Source organism: Notolepis coatsorum, assembly GCF_963971535.1.
Source record: "Notolepis coatsorum genome assembly, chromosome: 11".
NCBI lineage: Eukaryota > Metazoa > Chordata > Actinopteri > Aulopiformes > Paralepididae > Notolepis > Notolepis coatsorum.
In genome coordinates this window covers 104,756,856-104,779,906 of record NC_140175.1, presented here as the reverse complement: position 1 = coordinate 104,779,906, position 23,051 = coordinate 104,756,856, and the positions used below count along the sequence as shown (strand labels likewise).

At 37.5% G+C, this 23,051-nt stretch overlaps 1 protein-coding gene across 2 annotated transcripts in view; it reads right to left on the bottom strand.

The window, feature by feature from the left end:
- The window catches only part of gmcl1 (germ cell-less, spermatogenesis associated), a 71,797-nt gene that overhangs the window by 35,772 nt on the left and 12,974 nt on the right, over positions 1-23,051 (bottom strand). For both annotated transcript variants that reach the window (XM_084324321.1, XM_084324322.1), the window contains exons 3-5: positions 20,206-20,329; positions 18,598-18,694; positions 4,274-4,371 (exon numbers count right to left, since the gene is read on the bottom strand). In XM_084324321.1, the coding sequence (XP_084180447.1) occupies positions 4,274-4,371; positions 18,598-18,694; positions 20,206-20,329 (319 nt within the window). The remainder of the gene's footprint in view (positions 1-4,273; positions 4,372-18,597; positions 18,695-20,205; positions 20,330-23,051) is intronic.

Below are 23,051 nucleotides of genomic sequence, written 5' to 3'. Positions count from 1 at the left end.
TTGAACGCACACTGTATTGCTAATCAATAATACTGATCGGCGTCCCCCGCCGCCCCCATTTCATCCATAGATGCTCTGTAATAGTCCGGATGCTAAGCAGTTATTTCATTCGTATATATATACAACAGAAATGGCGTTTGATATAACGTGACTAGCCTTTAGCCTCATATCTAGCTTCCCAGAAAAAAGACGAGACGAAAACTGCGATAAAGCTTATATTCACGACGCTATAAAATGACAACCAACCGATGGATTTTTATTTTCTTTAAGCCATTATGAAGGCACGGTTTATGCACTCAAGTGACAATGAGAATGGACAGATAGCAATACTATAAAGTATATATATAGCTGTTAGAAAGTACATCGGTTTGTTGACAAACCCTGGTCGTCCAGAACCATATTACACTGCAAACCGTGGTCGCCAATGTGTTAATGTATTTCCCCATTGCCCATTTCTAAATTGGCTCGTTTAAAAGAAATAAAGCATGGATATTGGCATGGTGTACCTTTCTGTGCATATTCATCCACAATCTATAGCCTCAACATGAAAATATTCGCAATTAATCGTAAAGGTAGCAAAATAACGTTTATGTTTTCGTTCACTGGGAGACTACACTGCCGTTTGGCGCTGCTGACTGACGCCACCACAGCGTAGCCTCCTGGCTTTAGTCGCAGACCTAGGATCAGATTTCCCTTACATTCCATAAGCGTACAATGGGGAAATAACTGACCCTGAATCTGTTGCTAGTATCCGTTTCACCAATCATAATTTTTTTTAATATTTGTATTTATAATTTAAATCGTATAAAGTTATTTCGCTGCATATCAAATCACTGTAAATACTCATATAAATCATTGTTTCGTTGTACATAGTGTATAGTTTATGACGTTATTGTTTTTTTATATAACGTTAGTAGCTTGCTAGCCATTCCCGAAACTCCTCCACATGCCCCGATTTAAAATGGTTCTCTCCTCTTTGTATACTTTTGTCCTCACAAACAAAGTATTCTGCCAGGGAACTTATGGACACGACAGTAGTAGTTATAAGGTTTTTGAGCTTGTAAGTTAACGGTAACGTTAGTTAGCTATCGTGGTATCAGCGGGCCGTGCTGTGTAGCTAGCTAGTTTGCTAGCCGGAATGATGCGTGCTGTGCACAGGTCTGAGAAGAGGACCTGCACATTTTACTCATTCCCGAAACTCCTCTACATGCCCCAATTTAAAATGGTTCACGACAGTAGACATTGCTAATGTCTAGTACGTTTAGCTAGGTAATCTTAAGGTTAGCTAGCTAGCTAGCTTGATATCAGCTTGCTGTGACGTTGATTAGGCGACAGCCTAACAGGCTGCCTACTGGCTACTGAACAACAGGCTGCCTACTGGTAAATGTAGTTATTTTTTTACGACAAATTAAAAACTCATTTTGTGCAAAAAATGGAAGCTTGTCAATTTCCATGCGGCAGAATCGTTACAATAGCCGATAATCCATTTTCCCAATGATGAATCCCTATACGGGTGGAACAACCAGTGACGTCAGACTACACCTCCCTATAATGGTTGCCTGGCAGTCTTAATTGGTTTAGACCTGGTCCCCACATGTAGTCATACTACCAAACATTTAGCTTAGGCCTTTGGCATTGTTGGTATATTGTATGTACTGTAGGTATATTAGTAAAAACCCATGCACAGAAGATGAAAACATTCTGTTAAATGATAACATGTTATGTTTATTTAAATGATCAAATACCCTGTTTGTCTGTGCTCACACTTGGTTCCTGGTATAATCTCTGGCTGCCCAACCAGAACTGGGAGGGCCAAAGCCTTTTCTGGAGGAGAGATTTGGAAGGTACCAAGTGTGGTAGAGTACAGGGGGGGGGGGGGTCATAATAGAAGGGAATAGACGTATACAGTGCCATAAACACTGTTTAGTGTTTCATAATGGTAGGTCAGTATGGAGAGCTGTATCCATGTTGTACAGAATTATTTAATGTGTAAAATAATGTCTGTATTGTTTAATTGATTGATTGTCATTTTGATTTGTCTCTGTAGGAGGAGCTTCCAGGATAAAGCCTGGGATAGAAGCTCCTCTCAGGAGGAAAAAGTTGTTGGGGCGATATTTTGTTTGTAGGAGAAGTTTAATCGTTTTGTATTCTTGATCTTATTTAATTATGTTAAGTACGTTTTTTGCCAGTTTTTTCCACTGGGGAACAAAAGAAACAAGAAAATAAAAACCAAACCTGTCTCAGAATATATTTTTCCACCGCTTGGCCACATCCTCACAATATGCTGTCCAAACATTTTCGAGATCGCCAAATGATTGACGGAGCTAGAGACCCCGGAGGTCGGGGGTGGTAATGTGTACTTTGGCGCACGCCTCACATATCGGCATGTAACTCGAGAACCGCTGAGCGGATTTTGTCACCTGAAAGGGCAATTGACAGGCAACAAATAGGGCTTTAATTCTTTTTTTGATACACTTTTTCTCCCATTTTTCTATTTTTCTCCCATCCCAATTTTCATATCGTCCAATTCAACCCTCCCCTGTCTTTCGAACATTGTTTCTTGCCTCCCACAAGCCGGCTGCAATGTGGACTAAGTCATACATAGCACGAGTCCCCTCCGATACTCGAGGTAACAGCCGTCGCATCTTTTCACCTGCGCGGCTCGATCTTTCAGCGTCGGGGGTCTGGGCTTTGGAGAGGCCCCGCCCCTGTCGCTTCTTGATTCTACTGCGCAGGCGCACCAACCGACCTGTAGGAGTCGCTGTCCACAATGCCCGATCCCCACCCTTCAGTTTCCCTCCCCGTAATACGGCCAATGTGTATTACTGTGGACGACCAGCTAAACTGAAAGCAATGTGGAGAGCGGGGCTCGAACAGGAGGCATCCTGTTCGAGCCTAGTCTCCCGCATTCGTTGCGAGCGCCTTGCCCACTGCGCAACGTAGCCGCCCCAATAGGGCTTTAATTTTTTATTTTATTTTTTTATTGGTCTTTTTCCCCCTCCATTTTCCTCCGATTTTCTCCCCATCCCAATGTTAGTCGTATGCCAATTCCCAGTCCCTTCCTGGTCGCTGCGCTTTACCCCCTACAGTCAGATCATATGGGAGAGTGGAGGCTACCACGTGCTTCCTCCGACACACGTCGAGCCAATCACCGCTTCTTTTCACCTGGCAGCGCGGATTCTCACTGAGAGGGCGTAGCGTGTGGGAGGACCACACTATCCCCCTCACGTCCAATCCGCGCTTAGCAGGCGCCCCGACCGAACTGTAGGAGTCGCTGTTTACAACGACCCGGACCCACCCCGCCAGCTTCTCCCACCCTCTGATACAGCCAATCGTATCAGTGCAGACGGCCAGCCAAGCTGGTGACAACCCCGGAGCTGTGAGCTGGATTCGAACAGGCAAATCCAACTCAGCTCCGGGGCTGGTGACGAACGCAATCTCAGCTCGACCACCTAACCGCCCCTAGGGCTTTAATTCTAACTATATATTGTATTAAAATAAATGCACACCGAGCCGCTAGAGGTCGGCAAAGTGGCGCGTCGCGAATCGTCATCATGAGGGCCCACATGTGGGCCCTTGGATGTTAAGAGGTTGTTTTTTAGTTTTTTTTGCCAAGGGTAAAGACCATAACCCTATCAAAACAGCAGTCAAAGTGTACCGATGTTTTGTAAGATTTACCGAAAATAAGAATTTATCTGAAAAATGCTAATTATATCTCTTTTATCGTAAAACCGTGAGGAAATGACTAAATCCATATTTAACCCTGCCATTGGAAAGAGGAGCATTTTCCCTATCCATAGATGTATGATTTGGCCATAATAAGGTCAAGGTCAAGTTCAAGGTCAAATATGAATTTATAATTAAAATCGATTATCATTTATTACTGTATCTACAAATCCTTATATTTAATCATCTTCCCTTTATTCATTTGCTTAGATTTTTTGTACACTTGATCTCAATAAGGTGGTGAATGAGCTCATGGAGCGAAATCTCTTTGTTACAATTGTAACATGGTGTTATTCACCGGCACAGATGCAAAAAAATATCATCATATATATTCTCCTTTTTTTCATTACAATTTACTCAAGTCTAGTAACAGACACAATATTTCTGACACTGGAAATACATTCCCCCAGGTCCCTAGATGTTCCTAGATACCAAGAACATGCAAATTGACCTTGTAGAAGTGGAGCAATCTTCCATTTACATTTACTTTAGGCGAAATGTCTGAAAATAGGGCTACAGCTCAACAGGTTAAGTGAGGTGTACTGACCAGCTGCAGCATGCAGGCGGCAGCCAGGATACTGACGACTCGGCTGGGTTTGATTAAAACATCATCCCGGTATAACGATCCAAACACCACCTGGAGAGCTGCACGCACACACACACACAACCAACACACACACACACACACACACACAACCAACACACACACACAACCAACACACACACACACACACACACACACACACACACACACACAACCAACACACACACAACCAACACACACACACACAACCAACACACACACAACCAACACACACACACACACCCAACCAACACACACGCACCCAACCAACACACACACAACCAACACACACCCAACCAACACACACACACAACCAACACACACAACACACATTTACTTCAGTGCTATGAGCAAAATATAGTATCAGCTGCTATTGAACCAGCTTACATGATAAAGATGGTTATAATGAACCAGGTTACATGATAAAGATGGTTATAATGAACCAGGTTACATGATAAAGATGGTTATAATGAACCAGGTTACATGATAAAGATGGTTATAATGAACCAGGTTACATGATAAAGATGGTTATAATGAACCAGGTTACATGATAAAGATGGTTATAATGAACCAGGTTACATGATAAAGATGGCTATAATGAACCAGGTTACATGATAAAGATGGTTATAATGAACCAGGTTACATGATAAAGATGGTTATAATGAACCAGGTTACATGATAAAGATGGTTATAATGAACCAGGTTACATGATAAATATGGTTATAATGAACCAGGTTACATGATAAAGTTGATTATAATGAACCAGGTTACATGATAAAGATGATTATAATGAACCAGGTTACATGATAAAGATGGTTATAATGAACCAGGTTACATGATAAAGATGGTTATATTGAACCAGGTTATATGATAACGATGATTATAATGAACCAGGTTACATGATAAAGATGGTTATAATGAACCAGGTTACATGATAAAGATGGTTATAATGAACCAAGTTACATGATAAAGATGGTTATATTGAACCAGGTTACATGATAAAGATGGTTATAATGAACCAGGTTACATGATAAAGATGGTTATAATGAACCAGGTTACATGATAAAGATGGTTATAATGAACCAGGTTACATGATAAAGATGGTTATAATGAACCAGGTTACATGATAAAGATGGCTATAATGAACCAGGTTACATGATAAAGATGGTTATAATGAACCAGGTTACATGATAAAGATGGTTATAATGAACCAGGTTACATGATAAAGATGATTATAATGAACCAGGTTACATGATAAAGATGTTATATTGAATCAGGTTATATGATAAAGATGATTATAATGAACCAGGTTACATGATAAAGATGGTTATAATGAACCAGGTTACATGATAAAGATGGTTATAATGAACCAGGTTACATGATAAATATGGTTATAATGAACCAGGTTACATGATAAAGATGGTTATAATGAACCAGGTTACATGATAAAGATGGTTATATTGAACCAGGTTATATGATAAAGATGGTTATATTGAACCAGGTTATATGATGAAGATGATTATAATGAACCAGGTTACATGATAAAGATGGTTATAATGAACCAGGTTACATGATGAAGATGATTATAATGAACCAGGTTACGTGATAACGATGGCTATAATGAACCAGGTTACATGATAAAGATGGCTATAATGAACCAGGTTACATGATAAAGATGATTATAATGAACCAGGTTATATGATAAAGATGGTTATAATGAACCAGGTTACATGATGAAGATGATTATAATGAACCAGGTTATGTGATAACGATGGCTATAATGAACCAGGTTACATGATAAAGATGGCTATAATGAACCAGGTTACATGATAAAGATGATTATAATGGACCAGGTTATATGATAAAGATGGTTATAATGAACCAGGTTACATGATGAAGATGATTATAATGAACCAGGTTACGTGATGATGATAATGAACCAGGTTACATGATAAAGATGATTATAATGAACCAGGTTACATGATAAAGATGATTATAATGAACCAGGTTACATGATAAAGATGATGGTTATAATGAACCAGGTTACATGATAAAGATGGTTATAATTAACCAGGTTACATGATAAAGATGGTTATGATGAACCAGGTTACCTGATAAAAATAGTTATAATGAACCAGGTTACATGATAAAGATGGTTACAATGAACCAGGTTACCTGATAAAAATGGTTATAATGAACCAGGTTACATGATAAAGATGGTTATAATGAACCAGGTTACATGATAAAGATGATTATAATGAACCAGGTTACATGATAAAGATGATTATAATGAACCAGGTTACATGATAAAGATGGTTATAATGAACCAGGTTACATGATAAAGATGGTTATAATGAACCAGGTTACATGATGAAGATGGCTATAATGAACCAGGTTACATGATAAAGATGGCTATAATGAACCAGGTTACATGATAAAGATGGTTATAATGAACCAGGTTACATGATGAAGATGGTTATAATGAACCAGGTTACATGATAAAGATGATTATAATGAACCGGGTTACATGATAAAGATGATTATAATGAACCAGGTTACATGATAAAGATGATGGTTATAATGAACCAGGTTACATGATGAAGATAGTTATAATGAACCAGGTTACATGATAAAGATGGTTATAATGAACCAGGTTACATGATAAAGATGGTTATAATGAACCAGGTTACATGATAAAGATGGTTATAATGAACCAGGTTACATGATAAAGATGGTTATAATGAACCAGGTTACATGATAAAGATGGCTATAATGAACCAGGTTACATGATAAAGATGGTTATAATGAACCAGGTTACATGATAAAGATGGTTATAATGAACCAGGTTACATGATAAAGATGGTTATAATGAACCAGGTTACATGATAAAGATGATTATAATGAACCAGGTTATATGATAAAGATGGTTATAACCAGGTTACATGATAAAAATGGTTATAATGAACCAGGTTACATGATAAAGATGGTTATAATGAACCAGGTTACATGATAAAGATGGTTATAATGAACCAGGTTATATAATAAAGATGGTTATAATGAACCAGGTTACGTGATAAAGATGGTTATAATGAACCAGGTTACATGATGAAGATGGTTATAATGAACCAGGTTACATGATAAAGATGGTTATAATGAACCAGGTTACATGATAAAGATGGTTATAATGAACCAGGTTACATGATAAAGATGGTTATAATGAACCAGGTTACATGATAAAGATGGTTATAATGAACCAGGTTACATGATAAAGATGATTATAATGAACCAGGTTATATGATAAAGATGGTTATAATGAACCAGGTTATATGATAAAGATGATTATAATGAACCAGGTTACATGATAAAGATGGTTATAATGAACCAGGTTACATGATAAAGATGGTTATATTGAACCAGGTTACATGATAAAGATGGTTATAATGAGCCAGGTTACATGATAAATATGATTATAATGAACCAGGTTACCTGATAAAAATGGTTATAATGAACCAGGTTACATGATAAAGATGGTTATAATGAACCAGGTTACATGATAAAGATGATTATAATGAACCAGGTTACATGATAAAGATGATTATAATGAACCAGGTTACATGATAAAGATGGTTATAATGAACCAGGTTACATGATAAAGATGGTTATAATGAACCAGGTTACATGATAAAGATGATTATAATGAACCAGGTTACATGATAAAGATGGTTATAATGAACCAGGTTACATGATAAAATGGTTATAATGAACCAGGTTACATGATAAAGATGGTTATAATGAACCAGGTTACATGATAAAGATGGTTATAATGAACCAGGTTATATGATAAAGATGGTTATAATGAACCAGGTTACGTGATAAAGATGGTTATAATGAACCAGGTTACATGATGAAGATGGTTATAATGAACCAGGTTACATGATAAAGATGGTTATAATGAACCAGGTTACATGATAAAGATGGTTATAATGAACCAGGTTACATGATAAAGATGGTTATAATGAACCAGGTTACATGATAAAGATGGTTATAATGAACCAGGTTACATGATAAAGATGATTATAATGAACCAGGTTATATGATAAAGATGGTTATAATGAACCAGGTTATATGATAAAGATGATTATAATGAACCAGGTTACATGATAAAGATGGTTATAATGAACCAGGTTACATGATAAAGATGGTTATATTGAACCAGGTTACATGATAAAGATGGTTATAATGAGCCAGGTTACATGATAAATATGATTATAATGAACCAGGTTACCTGATAAAAATGGTTATAATGAACCAGGTTACATGATAAAGATGGTTATAATGAACCAGGTTACATGATAAAGATGATTATAATGAACCAGGTTACATGATAAAGATGATTATAATGAACCAGGTTACATGATAAAGATGGTTATAATGAACCAGGTTACATGATAAAGATGGTTATAATGAACCAGGTTACATGATAAAGATGATTATAATGAACCAGGTTACATGATAAAGATGATGGTTATAATGAACCAGGTTACATGATAAAGATGGTTATAATGAACCAGGTTACATGATAAAGATGATTATAATGAACCAGGTTACATGATAAAGATGATGGTTATAATGAACCAGGTTACATGATAAAGATGGTTATAATGAACCAAGTTACATGATAAAGATGGTTATAATGAACCAGGTTACCTGATAAAAATAGTTATAATGAACCAGGTTACATGATAAAGATGGTTACAATGAACCAGGTTACATGATACAGATGGTTATAATGAACCAGGTTACCTGATAAAAATGGTTATAATGAACCAGGTTACATGATACAGATGGTTATAATGAACCAGGTTACATGATAAAGATGATTATAATGAACCAGGTTACATGATAAAGATGATTATAATGAACCAGGTTACATGATAAAGATGGTTATAATGAACCAGGTTACATGATAAAGATGGTTATAATGAACCAGGTTACATGATAAAGATGGTTATAATGAACCAGGTTACACGATAAAGATGGTTATAATGAACCAGGTTATATGATAAAGATGGTTATAATGAACCAGGTTACATGATAAAGATGGTTATAATGAACCAGGTTACATGATGAAGATGGTTATAATGAACCAGGTTACATGATAAAGATGGTTATAATGAACCAGGTTACATGATAAAGATGGTTATAATGAACCAGGTTACATGATAAAGATGGTTATAATGAACCAGGTTACATGATAAAAATGGTTATAATGAACCAGGTTACATGATAAAGATGATTATAATGAACCAGGTTATATGATAAAGATGGTTATAATGAACCAGGTTATATGATAAAGATGATTATAATGAACCAGGTTACATGATAAAGATGGTTATAAAATGAACCAGGTTACATGATAAAGATGGTTATATTGAACCAGGTTACATGATAAAGATGGTTATAATGAACCAGGTTACATGATAAAGATGATTATAATGAACCAGGTTACATGATAAAGATGGTTATAATGAACCAGGTTACATGATAAAGATGGTTATAATGAACCAGGTTATATGATAAAGATGATTATAATTAACCAGGTTATATGATAAAGATGATTATAATGAACCAGGTTACATGATAAAGATGTTATATTGAACCAGGTTATATGATAAAGATGATTATAATGAACCAGGTTACATGATAAAGATGGTTATAATGAACCAGGTTACATGATAAAGATGGTTATATTGAACCAGGTTATATGATAACGATGATTATAATGAACCAGGTTACATGATAAAGATAGTTATAATGAACCAGGTTACATGATAAAGATGGTTATAATGAACCAAGTTACATGATAAAGATGGTTATATTGAACCAGGTTATATGATAACTGTAACTGAGGGGTTACAAAACCCTGACTGTATTAAAGATTGTGATAGATTAAACCACTGCTAGGTATGTACTTTAATTACTGGCCAGACAGTACATCGAATATAGATGGTGAACACTGTGGGATATTTGTGGATATCCTGATGAAGAATGTCTCAGTCAACCGAGGCTTGGATAATAACAAGGGTTTATTAACCAAACAGATAGATTACATAGAGAGAATGGCTGAGGGGCTCTCCCCAGGTAGTCAGCTGAAGTGACCCAGGTAAAAGACCTTGATTGTGGTCGGGAAGAGCCCTTTATAGTTCAACAAAGGGGGTGTGTGGTCCCATTTGATAGGTCAGATGGGGGGGAGGGGGTACAGGTTTGGGGACACAGGGGAGGGGGGTGTCTTATTCCACAGAGAGGGGGGGGGGGCACAGGTAAAGGGAACACAGGGGAGGGGGATATATTTACATGAGGGCATATTATACCACAACACTCACAAGAACACGGCATTGACAAAGAAATAGTATTTGAGGGTATTTTATTATTATGCAACATTAGGTTACAGAATGAGAATTAGGGTCGCGCTTGTATGGCGAAGAATATGCGTAAAGTCAGTCAGCAGCATGAGTCACTAGGAATAGCAGGAATCCTACGATGGGTCTAAGTTGACGCCACCGGTCGTATAATAGCAACTATAGAAGGCAACGCTGGTACCGCCTGGAGACAATGGGTTCCCTCCGGGGTGTAAGGCCTAGAGGGTAGAGGAATGTTCGGATACTCAGTCTGATTCAATGAAGAATAAAGAGACTCCACGTACAGGAGTCGGTCCTTGTAAATCCAACGATCAGCAGCAAAGCAATAACTGTAATCCAAATGCTCGATAGCAAACGATGATAGCTAGCCAGCCTCTGTCCATGAGGCCAGCCCGAGTGTAATCCTCACGAGGTTAAATCCCACACGATAGTGGAAATCAACGAGGCTCTTCTCCGGGTAACACGTTCCAAATCAATATAATCCAACCAGTAATGGTTCTGCAATCACCGCCGCTGGTTCTCCTGTGCACATGTCCAATGCTCCACACGAACGAACTGTGGTTGCACGATATACAATAAATGAACGACTATTTACTTCACATTAGATTAGGTCGAACTTGACGTTACTGCATTAAACTCTGACACTTTACTATTCTATTCGCACGTGGTTCTCCACGCTCTGTTAGACGCACTGCTGCTCACTTCACTGTTACCGAACTTGTCACACTTTAGACGAACTTGATGAACGAACTGCTGCTGTGCGCACCTGCGCCAGCATATATACTTAAGTGATTATCTAGTTCCAAACCTAACCACTTGCCCGGAATCAATACACTGCCAAGGGCATGTCCTGACTTGCCCCAAACTCGCCCCTTGCACCTGTCTGAGTGCGAGACTGCCTGGCGCCGCCGTCAGGGGGCATTATCCATAAGGAAAGTGAATATTACTATGATTTACACGCAGGCTTAAAGGGATATAACGTGTATATATAAATAATATACAATGTATATAAAACAATAAATGTAGATTCTCAGCTTTAATATGGCCCTTCACAACAATAACGATGATTATAATGAACCCGGTTACATGATAAAGATGATTATAATGAACCAGGTTACGTGATAACGATGGCTATAATGAACCAGGTTACGTGATAAAGATGGCTATAATGAACCAGGTTACATGATAAAGATGGCTATAATGAACCAGGTTACATGATAAAGATGGTTATAATGAACCAGGTTACATGATAAAGATGATTATAATGAACCAGGTTATATGATAAAGATGGCTATAATGAACCAGGTTATATGATAAAGATGATTATAATGAACCAGGTTACATGATAAAGATGATTATAATGAACCAGGTTACATGATAAAGATGATTATAATGAACCAGGTTACATGATAAAGATGGTTATAATGAACCAGGTTACATGATAAAGATGGTTATAATGAACCAGGTTACATGATAAAGATGGTTATAATGAACCAGGTTACATGATAAAGATGGTTATAATGAACCAGGTTATATGATAAAGATGTTATAATGAACCAGGTTACGTGATAAAGATGGTTATAATGAACCAGGTTACATGATGAAGATGGTTATAATGAACCAGGTTACATGATAAAGATGGTTATAATGAACCAGGTTACATGATAAAGATGGTTATAATGAACCAGGTTACATGATAAAGATGGTTATATTGAACCAGGTTACATGATAAAGATGGTTATAATGAACCAGGTTACATGATAAAGATGATTATAATGAACCAGGTTACATGATAAAGATGGTTATAATGAACCAGGTTACATGATAAAGATGGTTATAATGAACCAGGTTATATGATAAAGATGATTATAATTAACCAGGTTATATGATAAAGATGATTATAATGAACCAGGTTACATGATAAAGATGTTATATTGAACCAGGTTATATGATAAAGATGATTATAATGAACCAGGTTACATGATAAAGATGGTTATAATGAACCAGGTTACATGATAAAGATGGTTATAATGAACCAGGTTACATGATAAAGATGATTATAATGAACCAGGTTATATGATAAAGATGGTTATAACCAGGTTACATGATAAAAATGGTTATAATGAACCAGGTTACATGATAAAGATGGTTATAATGAACCAGGTTACATGATAAAGATGGTTATAATGAACCAGGTTATATGATAAAGATGGTTATAATGAACCAGGTTACGTGATAAAGATGGTTATAATGAACCAGGTTACATGATGAAGATGGTTATAATGAACCAGGTTACATGATAAAGATGGTTATAATGAACCAGGTTACATGATAAAGATGGTTATAATGAACCAGGTTACATGATAAAGATGGTTATAATGAACCAGGTTACATGATAAAGATGGTTATAATGAACCAGGTTACATGATAAAGATGATTATAATGAACCAGGTTATATGATAAAGATGGTTATAATGAACCAGGTTATATGATAAAGATGATTATAATGAACCAGGTTACATGATAAAGATGGTTATAATGAACCAGGTTACATGATAAAGATGGTTATATTGAACCAGGTTACATGATAAAGATGGTTATAATGAGCCAGGTTACATGATAAATATGATTATAATGAACCAGGTTACCTGATAAAAATGGTTATAATGAACCAGGTTACATGATAAAGATGGTTATAATGAACCAGGTTACATGATAAAGATGATTATAATGAACCAGGTTACATGATAAAGATGATTATAATGAACCAGGTTACATGATAAAGATGGTTATAATGAACCAGGTTACATGATAAAGATGGTTATAATGAACCAGGTTACATGATAAAGATGATTATAATGAACCAGGTTACATGATAAAGATGGTTATAATGAACCAGGTTACATGATAAAATGGTTATAATGAACCAGGTTACATGATAAAGATGGTTATAATGAACCAGGTTACATGATAAAGATGGTTATAATGAACCAGGTTATATGATAAAGATGGTTATAATGAACCAGGTTACGTGATAAAGATGGTTATAATGAACCAGGTTACATGATGAAGATGGTTATAATGAACCAGGTTACATGATAAAGATGGTTATAATGAACCAGGTTACATGATAAAGATGGTTATAATGAACCAGGTTACATGATAAAGATGGTTATAATGAACCAGGTTACATGATAAAGATGGTTATAATGAACCAGGTTACATGATAAAGATGATTATAATGAACCAGGTTATATGATAAAGATGGTTATAATGAACCAGGTTATATGATAAAGATGATTATAATGAACCAGGTTACATGATAAAGATGGTTATAATGAACCAGGTTACATGATAAAGATGGTTATATTGAACCAGGTTACATGATAAAGATGGTTATAATGAGCCAGGTTACATGATAAATATGATTATAATGAACCAGGTTACCTGATAAAAATGGTTATAATGAACCAGGTTACATGATAAAGATGGTTATAATGAACCAGGTTACATGATAAAGATGATTATAATGAACCAGGTTACATGATAAAGATGATTATAATGAACCAGGTTACATGATAAAGATGGTTATAATGAACCAGGTTACATGATAAAGATGGTTATAATGAACCAGGTTACATGATAAAGATGATTATAATGAACCAGGTTACATGATAAAGATGATGGTTATAATGAACCAGGTTACATGATAAAGATGGTTATAATGAACCAGGTTACATGATAAAGATGATTATAATGAACCAGGTTACATGATAAAGATGATGGTTATAATGAACCAGGTTACATGATAAAGATGGTTATAATGAACCAAGTTACATGATAAAGATGGTTATAATGAACCAGGTTACCTGATAAAAATAGTTATAATGAACCAGGTTACATGATAAAGATGGTTACAATGAACCAGGTTACATGATACAGATGGTTATAATGAACCAGGTTACCTGATAAAAATGGTTATAATGAACCAGGTTACATGATACAGATGGTTATAATGAACCAGGTTACATGATAAAGATGATTATAATGAACCAGGTTACATGATAAAGATGATTATAATGAACCAGGTTACATGATAAAGATGGTTATAATGAACCAGGTTACATGATAAAGATGGTTATAATGAACCAGGTTACATGATAAAGATGGTTATAATGAACCAGGTTACACGATAAAGATGGTTATAATGAACCAGGTTATATGATAAAGATGGTTATAATGAACCAGGTTACATGATAAAGATGGTTATAATGAACCAGGTTACATGATGAAGATGGTTATAATGAACCAGGTTACATGATAAAGATGGTTATAATGAACCAGGTTACATGATAAAGATGGTTATAATGAACCAGGTTACATGATAAAGATGGTTATAATGAACCAGGTTACATGATAAAAATGGTTATAATGAACCAGGTTACATGATAAAGATGATTATAATGAACCAGGTTATATGATAAAGATGGTTATAATGAACCAGGTTATATGATAAAGATGATTATAATGAACCAGGTTACATGATAAAGATGGTTATAAAATGAACCAGGTTACATGATAAAGATGGTTATATTGAACCAGGTTACATGATAAAGATGGTTATAATGAACCAGGTTACATGATAAAGATGATTATAATGAACCAGGTTACATGATAAAGATGGTTATAATGAACCAGGTTACATGATAAAGATGGTTATAATGAACCAGGTTATATGATAAAGATGATTATAATTAACCAGGTTATATGATAAAGATGATTATAATGAACCAGGTTACATGATAAAGATGTTATATTGAACCAGGTTATATGATAAAGATGATTATAATGAACCAGGTTACATGATAAAGATGGTTATAATGAACCAGGTTACATGATAAAGATGGTTATATTGAACCAGGTTATATGATAACGATGATTATAATGAACCAGGTTACATGATAAAGATAGTTATAATGAACCAGGTTACATGATAAAGATGGTTATAATGAACCAAGTTACATGATAAAGATGGTTATATTGAACCAGGTTATATGATAACTGTAACTGAGGGGTTACAAAACCCTGACTGTATTAAAGATTGTGATAGATTAAACCACTGCTAGGTATGTACTTTAATTACTGGCCAGACAGTACATCGAATATAGATGGTGAACACTCACAAGAACACGGCATTGACAAAGAAATAGTATTTGAGGGTATTTTATTATTATGCAACATTAGGTTACAGAATGAGAATTAGGGTCGCGCTTGTATGGCGAAGAATATGCGTAAAGTCAGTCAGCAGCATGAGTCACTAGGAATAGCAGGAATCCTACGATGGGTCTAAGTTGACGCCACCGGTCGTATAATAGCAACTATAGAAGGCAACGCTGGTACCGCCTGGAGACAATGGGTTCCCTCCGGGGTGTAAGGCCTAGAGGGTAGAGGAATGTTCGGATACTCAGTCTGATTCAATGAAGAATAAAGAGACTCCACGTACAGGAGTCGGTCCTTGTAAATCCAACGATCAGCAGCAAAGCAATAACTGTAATCCAAATGCTCGATAGCAAACGATGATAGCTAGCCAGCCTCTGTCCATGAGGCCAGCCCGAGTGTAATCCTCACGAGGTTAAATCCCACACGATAGTGGAAATCAACGAGGCTCTTCTCCGGGTAACACGTTCCAAATCAATATAATCCAACCAGTAATGGTTCTGCAATCACCGCCGCTGGTTCTCCTGTGCACATGTCCAATGCTCCACACGAACGAACTGTGGTTGCACGATATACAATAAATGAACAACTATTTACTTCACATTAGATTAGGTCGAACTTGACGTTACTGCATTAAACTCTGACACTTTACTATTCTATTCGCACGTGGTTCTCCACGCTCTGTTAGACGCACTGCTGCTCACTTCACTGTTACCGAACTTGTCACACTTTAGACGAACTTGATGAACGAACTGCTGCTGTGCGCACCTGCGCCAGCATATATACTTAAGTGATTATCTAGTTCCAAACCTAACCACTTGCCCGGAATCAATACACTGCCAAGGGCATGTCCTGACTTGCCCCAAACTCGCCCCTTGCACCTGTCTGAGTGCGAGACTGCCTGGCGCCGCCGTCAGGGGGCATTATCCATAAGGAAAGTGAATATTACTATGATTTACACGCAGGCTTAAAGGGATATAACGTGTATATATAAATAATATACAATGTATATAAAACAATAAATGTAGATTCTCAGCTTTAATATGGCCCTTCACAACAATAACGATGATTATAATGAACCCGGTTACATGATAAAGATGATTATAATGAACCAGGTTACGTGATAACGATGGCTATAATGAACCAGGTTACGTGATAAAGATGGCTATAATGAACCAGGTTACATGATAAAGATGGCTATAATGAACCAGGTTACATGATAAAGATGGTTATAATGAACCAGGTTACATGATAAAGATGATTATAATGAACCAGGTTATATGATAAAGATGGCTATAATGAACCAGGTTATATGATAAAGATGATTATAATGAACCAGGTTACATGATAAAGATGATTATAATGAACCAGGTTACATGATAAAGATGATTATAATGAACCAGGTTACATGATAAAGATGGTTATAATGAACCAGGTTACATGATAAAGATGGTTATAATGAACCAGGTTACATGATAAAGATGGTTATAATGAACCAGGTTACATGATAAAGATGGTTATAATGAACCAGGTTATATGATAAAGATGTTATAATGAACCAGGTTACGTGATAAAGATGGTTATAATGAACCAGGTTACATGATGAAGATGGTTATAATGAACCAGGTTACATGATAAAGATGGTTATAATGAACCAGGTTACATGATAAAGATGGTTATAATGAACCAGGTTACATGATAAAGATGGTTATATTGAACCAGGTTACATGATAAAGATGGTTATAATGAACCAGGTTACATGATAAAGATGATTATAATGAACCAGGTTACATGATAAAGATGGTTATAATGAACCAGGTTACATGATAAAGATGGTTATAATGAACCAGGTTATATGATAAAGATGATTATAATTAACCAGGTTATATGATAAAGATGATTATAATGAACCAGGTTACATGATAAAGATGTTATATTGAACCAGGTTATATGATAAAGATGATTATAATGAACCAGGTTACATGATAAAGATGGTTATAATGAACCAGGTTACATGATAAAGATGGTTATATTGAACCAGGTTATATGATAACGATGATTATAATGAACCAGGTTACATGATAAAGATGGTTATAATGAACCAGGTTACATGATAAAGATGGTTATAATGAACCAAGTTACATGATAAAGATGGTTATATTGAACCAGGTTATATGATAACGATGATTATAATGAACCCGGTTACATGATAAAGATGGTTATAATGAACCAGGTTACATGATGAAGATGATTATAATGAACCAGGTTACGTGATAACGATGGCTATAATGAACCAGGTTACATGATAAAGATGATTATAATGAACCAGGTTATATGATAAAGATGGTTATAATGAACCAGGTTACATGATGAAGATGATTATAATGAACCAGGTTACGTGATAAAGATGGCTATAATGAACCAGGTTACATGATAAAGATGGTTATAATGAACCAGGTTACATGATGAAGATGATTATAATGAACCAGGTTACGTGATGACAATAATGAACCAGGTTACATGATAAAGATGGCTATAATTAACCAGGTTACATGATGAAGATGATTATAATGAACCAGGTTACATGATAAAGATGATTATAATGAACCAGGTTACATGATAAAGATGATTATAATGAACCAGGTTACATACCTTCTATGTCAATGTTGTGGTCAGGAATCTCCAACTCAATCACCTCCATGTTGGACTCCTTCCAGGAACCGCTAAACATACTGGAGAAATACCCTGACTGAAAGAAAGAAAGAAGAAAGAGAGAAAGAGAGAAAGAGAGAAAGAGAGAAAGAGAGAAAGAGAGAGAGAGAGAGAGAGAGAGAGAGAGAGAGAGAGAGAGAGAGAGAGAGAGAGAGAGAGAGAGAGAGAGAGAGACCGAGAGACCGAGAGACCGAGAGACCGAGAGACCGAGAGACCGAGAGAGAGAGAGAGACCGAGAGAGAGAGAGAGAGAGAGAAAGAGACAGAGAGACCCAGAGAGAGAGAGAGAGAGAGAAAGAGACAGAGAGAGAAAGAGACAGAGAGACCCAGAGAGAGAGAGAGAGAGAGAGAGAGAGAGAGAGAGAGAGAGAGAGAGAGAGAGAGAGAGACAGACAGACAGACAGACAGACAGACAGACAGACAGACAGACAGACAGACAGAGAAAGAGACAGAGAGACAGGGAGAGACCGAGACCGAGAGAGACCGAGACAGACAGAGAGAGACCGCGAGAGAGACAGACAGACAGAGGAGAGAGACAGACAGACAGAGAGAGACAGAAAGAGAGACAGAGAAAGAGACAGAGAGATAGAGAGACAGAGAGAGAGACAGAGAGAGACAGGGACAGAGACAGAGAGAGAGACAGAGACCGAGACAGAGAGAGACAGAGAGACAGAGAGAGAACCAGGGATGTGATTGCGCCTTAAGAAAAAAAAATGAACATTTTTTAAACTATATATATATTTTATTTTTATAAACACTCCATTTGAATGAATGAACACTTTTTATTTATATTGAACTGTTCACAGGGAAAAGGAAGGTGGGAGAGGAAAGGGACAAAGAAAATGATCTTGACCCCTCCCAAGTCATCCTGGCTCAAACACTAATGTTAGGACCTTGTCTTTTCTTCTTTGCAACCAGATTGTGCAACACCTGTAACCGCCTCCTCTGGAAGTCTTGCCTACTGCGAAGGGCTGCAGTTGGACTAATGGACTCTTTTGCTTTTCTTTTGCTCTCAGGTCGATAGCCAATGAAAATCTGTTATGCAAGAATAGCAGGTCTGATAAATGTTGCTTTTGCGTTTAGCTTAGACCAGGTGGAAAAATAATCAAAACATATTATATACATTTTTTATTTTTATTTTTTTATATTTTACACTTTCTTTTCTTTTTATATATATTTTTTTATCGTGAATTTAGGTCAGAAAAAACTGAAATCCGGTTAAAAACGGAGAAATCACATCCCTGAGAACAACAATATCAAACTATTATTTGTTTCCTTTGTACAGAAGCAGACCTCAACAGTGAAATGGCCTTAATAAAGTGTGTGTGTGTGTGTATATATGTTTGCTGTGTGTGTGTGTGTGTTCTCGCTGTCTCTGTGTGTGTGTGTGTGTGTGTGTGTGTGTGTGTGTGTGTGTGTGTGTGTGTGTGTGTGTGTGTGTGTGTGTGTGTGTGTGTGTGTGTGTGTGTGTGTGTGTGTGTGTGACGTGTGTGTGTGTGTGTGTGTGTGCGCGTGTGTGTGTGTGTGTGTGTGTGTGCGCACGCATTACCTGACAAAGGTAGATCTTATGGAGGTTCCATTCCTGTCCCAGAGCACAGATCTTGATGTCACTGTTTTCTCCGTTCAGGAAGAGAGTCTGGTAGATGTAGGAGGATGTGCTCTTAAGCTTCTTCCTGTAAAGGGTTAACAGTTAAAGGAACATCCTAGAGATAAATGTAAAAGATGAAATTGATGAAGATGAAATTGGTGCTATAGCACAGAGTAGGATCATCAACACTCATCATCAATAATGTCTTCATTTCACTGCTTGTCAATCGGGTGTGTCTTTTGAGGCTGCCTTCTATTTAGGGCTGGGCGATAAGGTTATGATATCACAATAATATGTTTTTTCCTGTGTGAGAACAGTGTTATTTCTAACTTTTTACAAGTAACACTGTTAAAACACTGGGCTACATTGCAGAGAAATACAAAACAGTAATAATGAGCCTTTAAAAAATACGGTCAGGGCCATAACTATTTGGACATCAACACAATTCTGATAGTTTTGGCTCTGTACACCACCACAATAGCTTTGAAATGAAACAATAATTATCTGCTTTAAGTGTTTCAGCTTTAATTTGGGGGTATTTACACCCAAATCATGAATGGTGTAGGAATAACAACAATTTGTGACTCCTTTTTAAGGGAACAAAAGGAATTGGACAATTGGCCGCTCAGCTGTTCTGTGGCCAGGTGTGTGGTTTTCCCCTCATTATTTAGGCCATGGTTACACTGGGGTTATTGTTTTTGTTTTTGTTGCTGAATGATTACGTTTGCATGTCCAAGTTAAAAAGAAACACAGTTTTGGCAGGTAAACGCATTCCCCTAGCGGGAACGCTGAAAATGTGTTTTCGTTTTGGAAACTCGCCGACAATGGTGCCATGTAATCTGCGCGAGCCAGATACGGAGCCGTTCTGCCCAATGCCCATGCGCAGTAGAGACATGCACGGTTATTTCCAGTGTTTACAGCAGAGCTGTCCCAAGTAGCTGCGGCTACCAACGTGTTGTCAAGTTATTGTTATAAGGAGCCCAGTCCAAAACTACAACAGTCTGCATACCCTTAACAATTGTGTGTATTGAGCCGTATTGTACCCATTCTGCAATCTGTTAAATCCATTTCTAATAGCGTTAACGTTACTACGTTAATAGCCTCGATGCTAACTATATACAGGGAGAATGCCATTCACATTAGCATGTAGCTAACAACATCGGAGATCTTTTTGTGAGACTAAACTATCCGCTATTGGTGGTCAATTGTGTTGATGTTAGTTTTGTTTCATCAACAAATGAGGCAGAACACACAGTGAATGTATCCGTTTTGTTTATTGCACTTTCTTTGCTGAAAAATAAATGCTACGTTGGCTAAATGGCTCACGCGAGGCATTTAAAGATGGTGGATTGTTGATTTTTAGCAGGAAGTGTATTGGCACATTCAACTTTTCTGATTGGTTGAAAATGGCCTTCATGTTTGAACTACATCGCCACCTACTGCCACCTACTGCTTTGACATTGTACTACATGTATATACATCACTGTGCTCAGGAGGCAAAAACGATGTCTAACTTGCCTGCCATTACGTAGCATTCTGAAACTGAAACTGAAAACTGAAACGAAAACCGGGCCTAGTTTGCATTTGGAATCTGTTGCTGTCAAACTGTCAATACGAGGTCCAGGGAGCCGTCACTATCAGTGAAGCAAGCCATCGTTAGGCAGGAAAACCAAAACAAACCCATCAGAGAGATAGCCAAAACATTACGTGTGGCCAAATCAACTGTTTGGTGCACTCTTAAAAAGAAAGAACGTGGGGCGGCTGGGTAGCGCAATGGACTAAGCGCCTGCCTACCACCGCAGAGACACTGGGATCGAATCCAGCTGTCAGCGGTACCTCCGGCTTGGTCGGTCGTCCATACTGACACAATTGGCAGTGTTAGCGGGTGGGAAGCCGGTGGGGTATGTATCCTGGTCGTTGTAAACAGCGACTCCTACAGGTCGGTCGGGGCGCCTGCTCAGCAAGGAAGGGAACTGGGGGAGGTAGTGTGATCCTCCCACACGTTACACTCAGGGGGCGAAATTAAAGCCCGCCGCCCGCCAGGGGCGCTCAGTTTTTACCTTTGGCGCTTGCCACTGGGGGGTCTGCCCGCCGTGTGGCGTGTAGACGTGTAGTTCATAACGATACTCTTATTTTGAAAATCTGTGCGGGTCTCATTTCCGCTCCAAGCGCAGCTCCAGTCATAATATCGATGGCTCCGGCAGTTAGCAGCATTCGGTTCGTATGATACTCTTATTTTTAAAGAAACCGTGGCAACGAGTCATATCTGCCCAGCCCTGCAGCGGGATACTATTGGCTTCTGCTCGTATAAACACAGAGGCAGTCTGCTCTAGTCTAGACCGGACCTCCATGAGCTACCGTTACTGTTTAAACAATGACCCAGTCAACTATTCACTTTTAGTTTAATACATGACGAGGCATTGTCTAACGGTATCTAGCTGGCTAGCTACTGATATCAACAAATGCTCCAGCAATAGTCGACTCGAGTGCATAATACCTCCGTTCCCTCGTTAGCTAGCTCACGTTAGATCTATATGTCCCAGTAAACTAAATTGTCTTAACGTTACCTAGCGGGCTAGAAGTAGCTACAGATAGCTCCTGATATCAATGTCTTATAACATTGATTCAATGCGTATTGTAGCTGAGGGCTTTATGAATGTGATTTGACCAAAGAACCCTAACATTATACCAATAGGGTCCAGCTGCAGCGCCGGAGAATCCCTGCATGCTGAATGTAGAGCAGGGGTGGCCAACCCGCGGCTCGCGAGCCGCATGCGGCTCTTTGCCCGTCAATGTGCGGCTCTTCC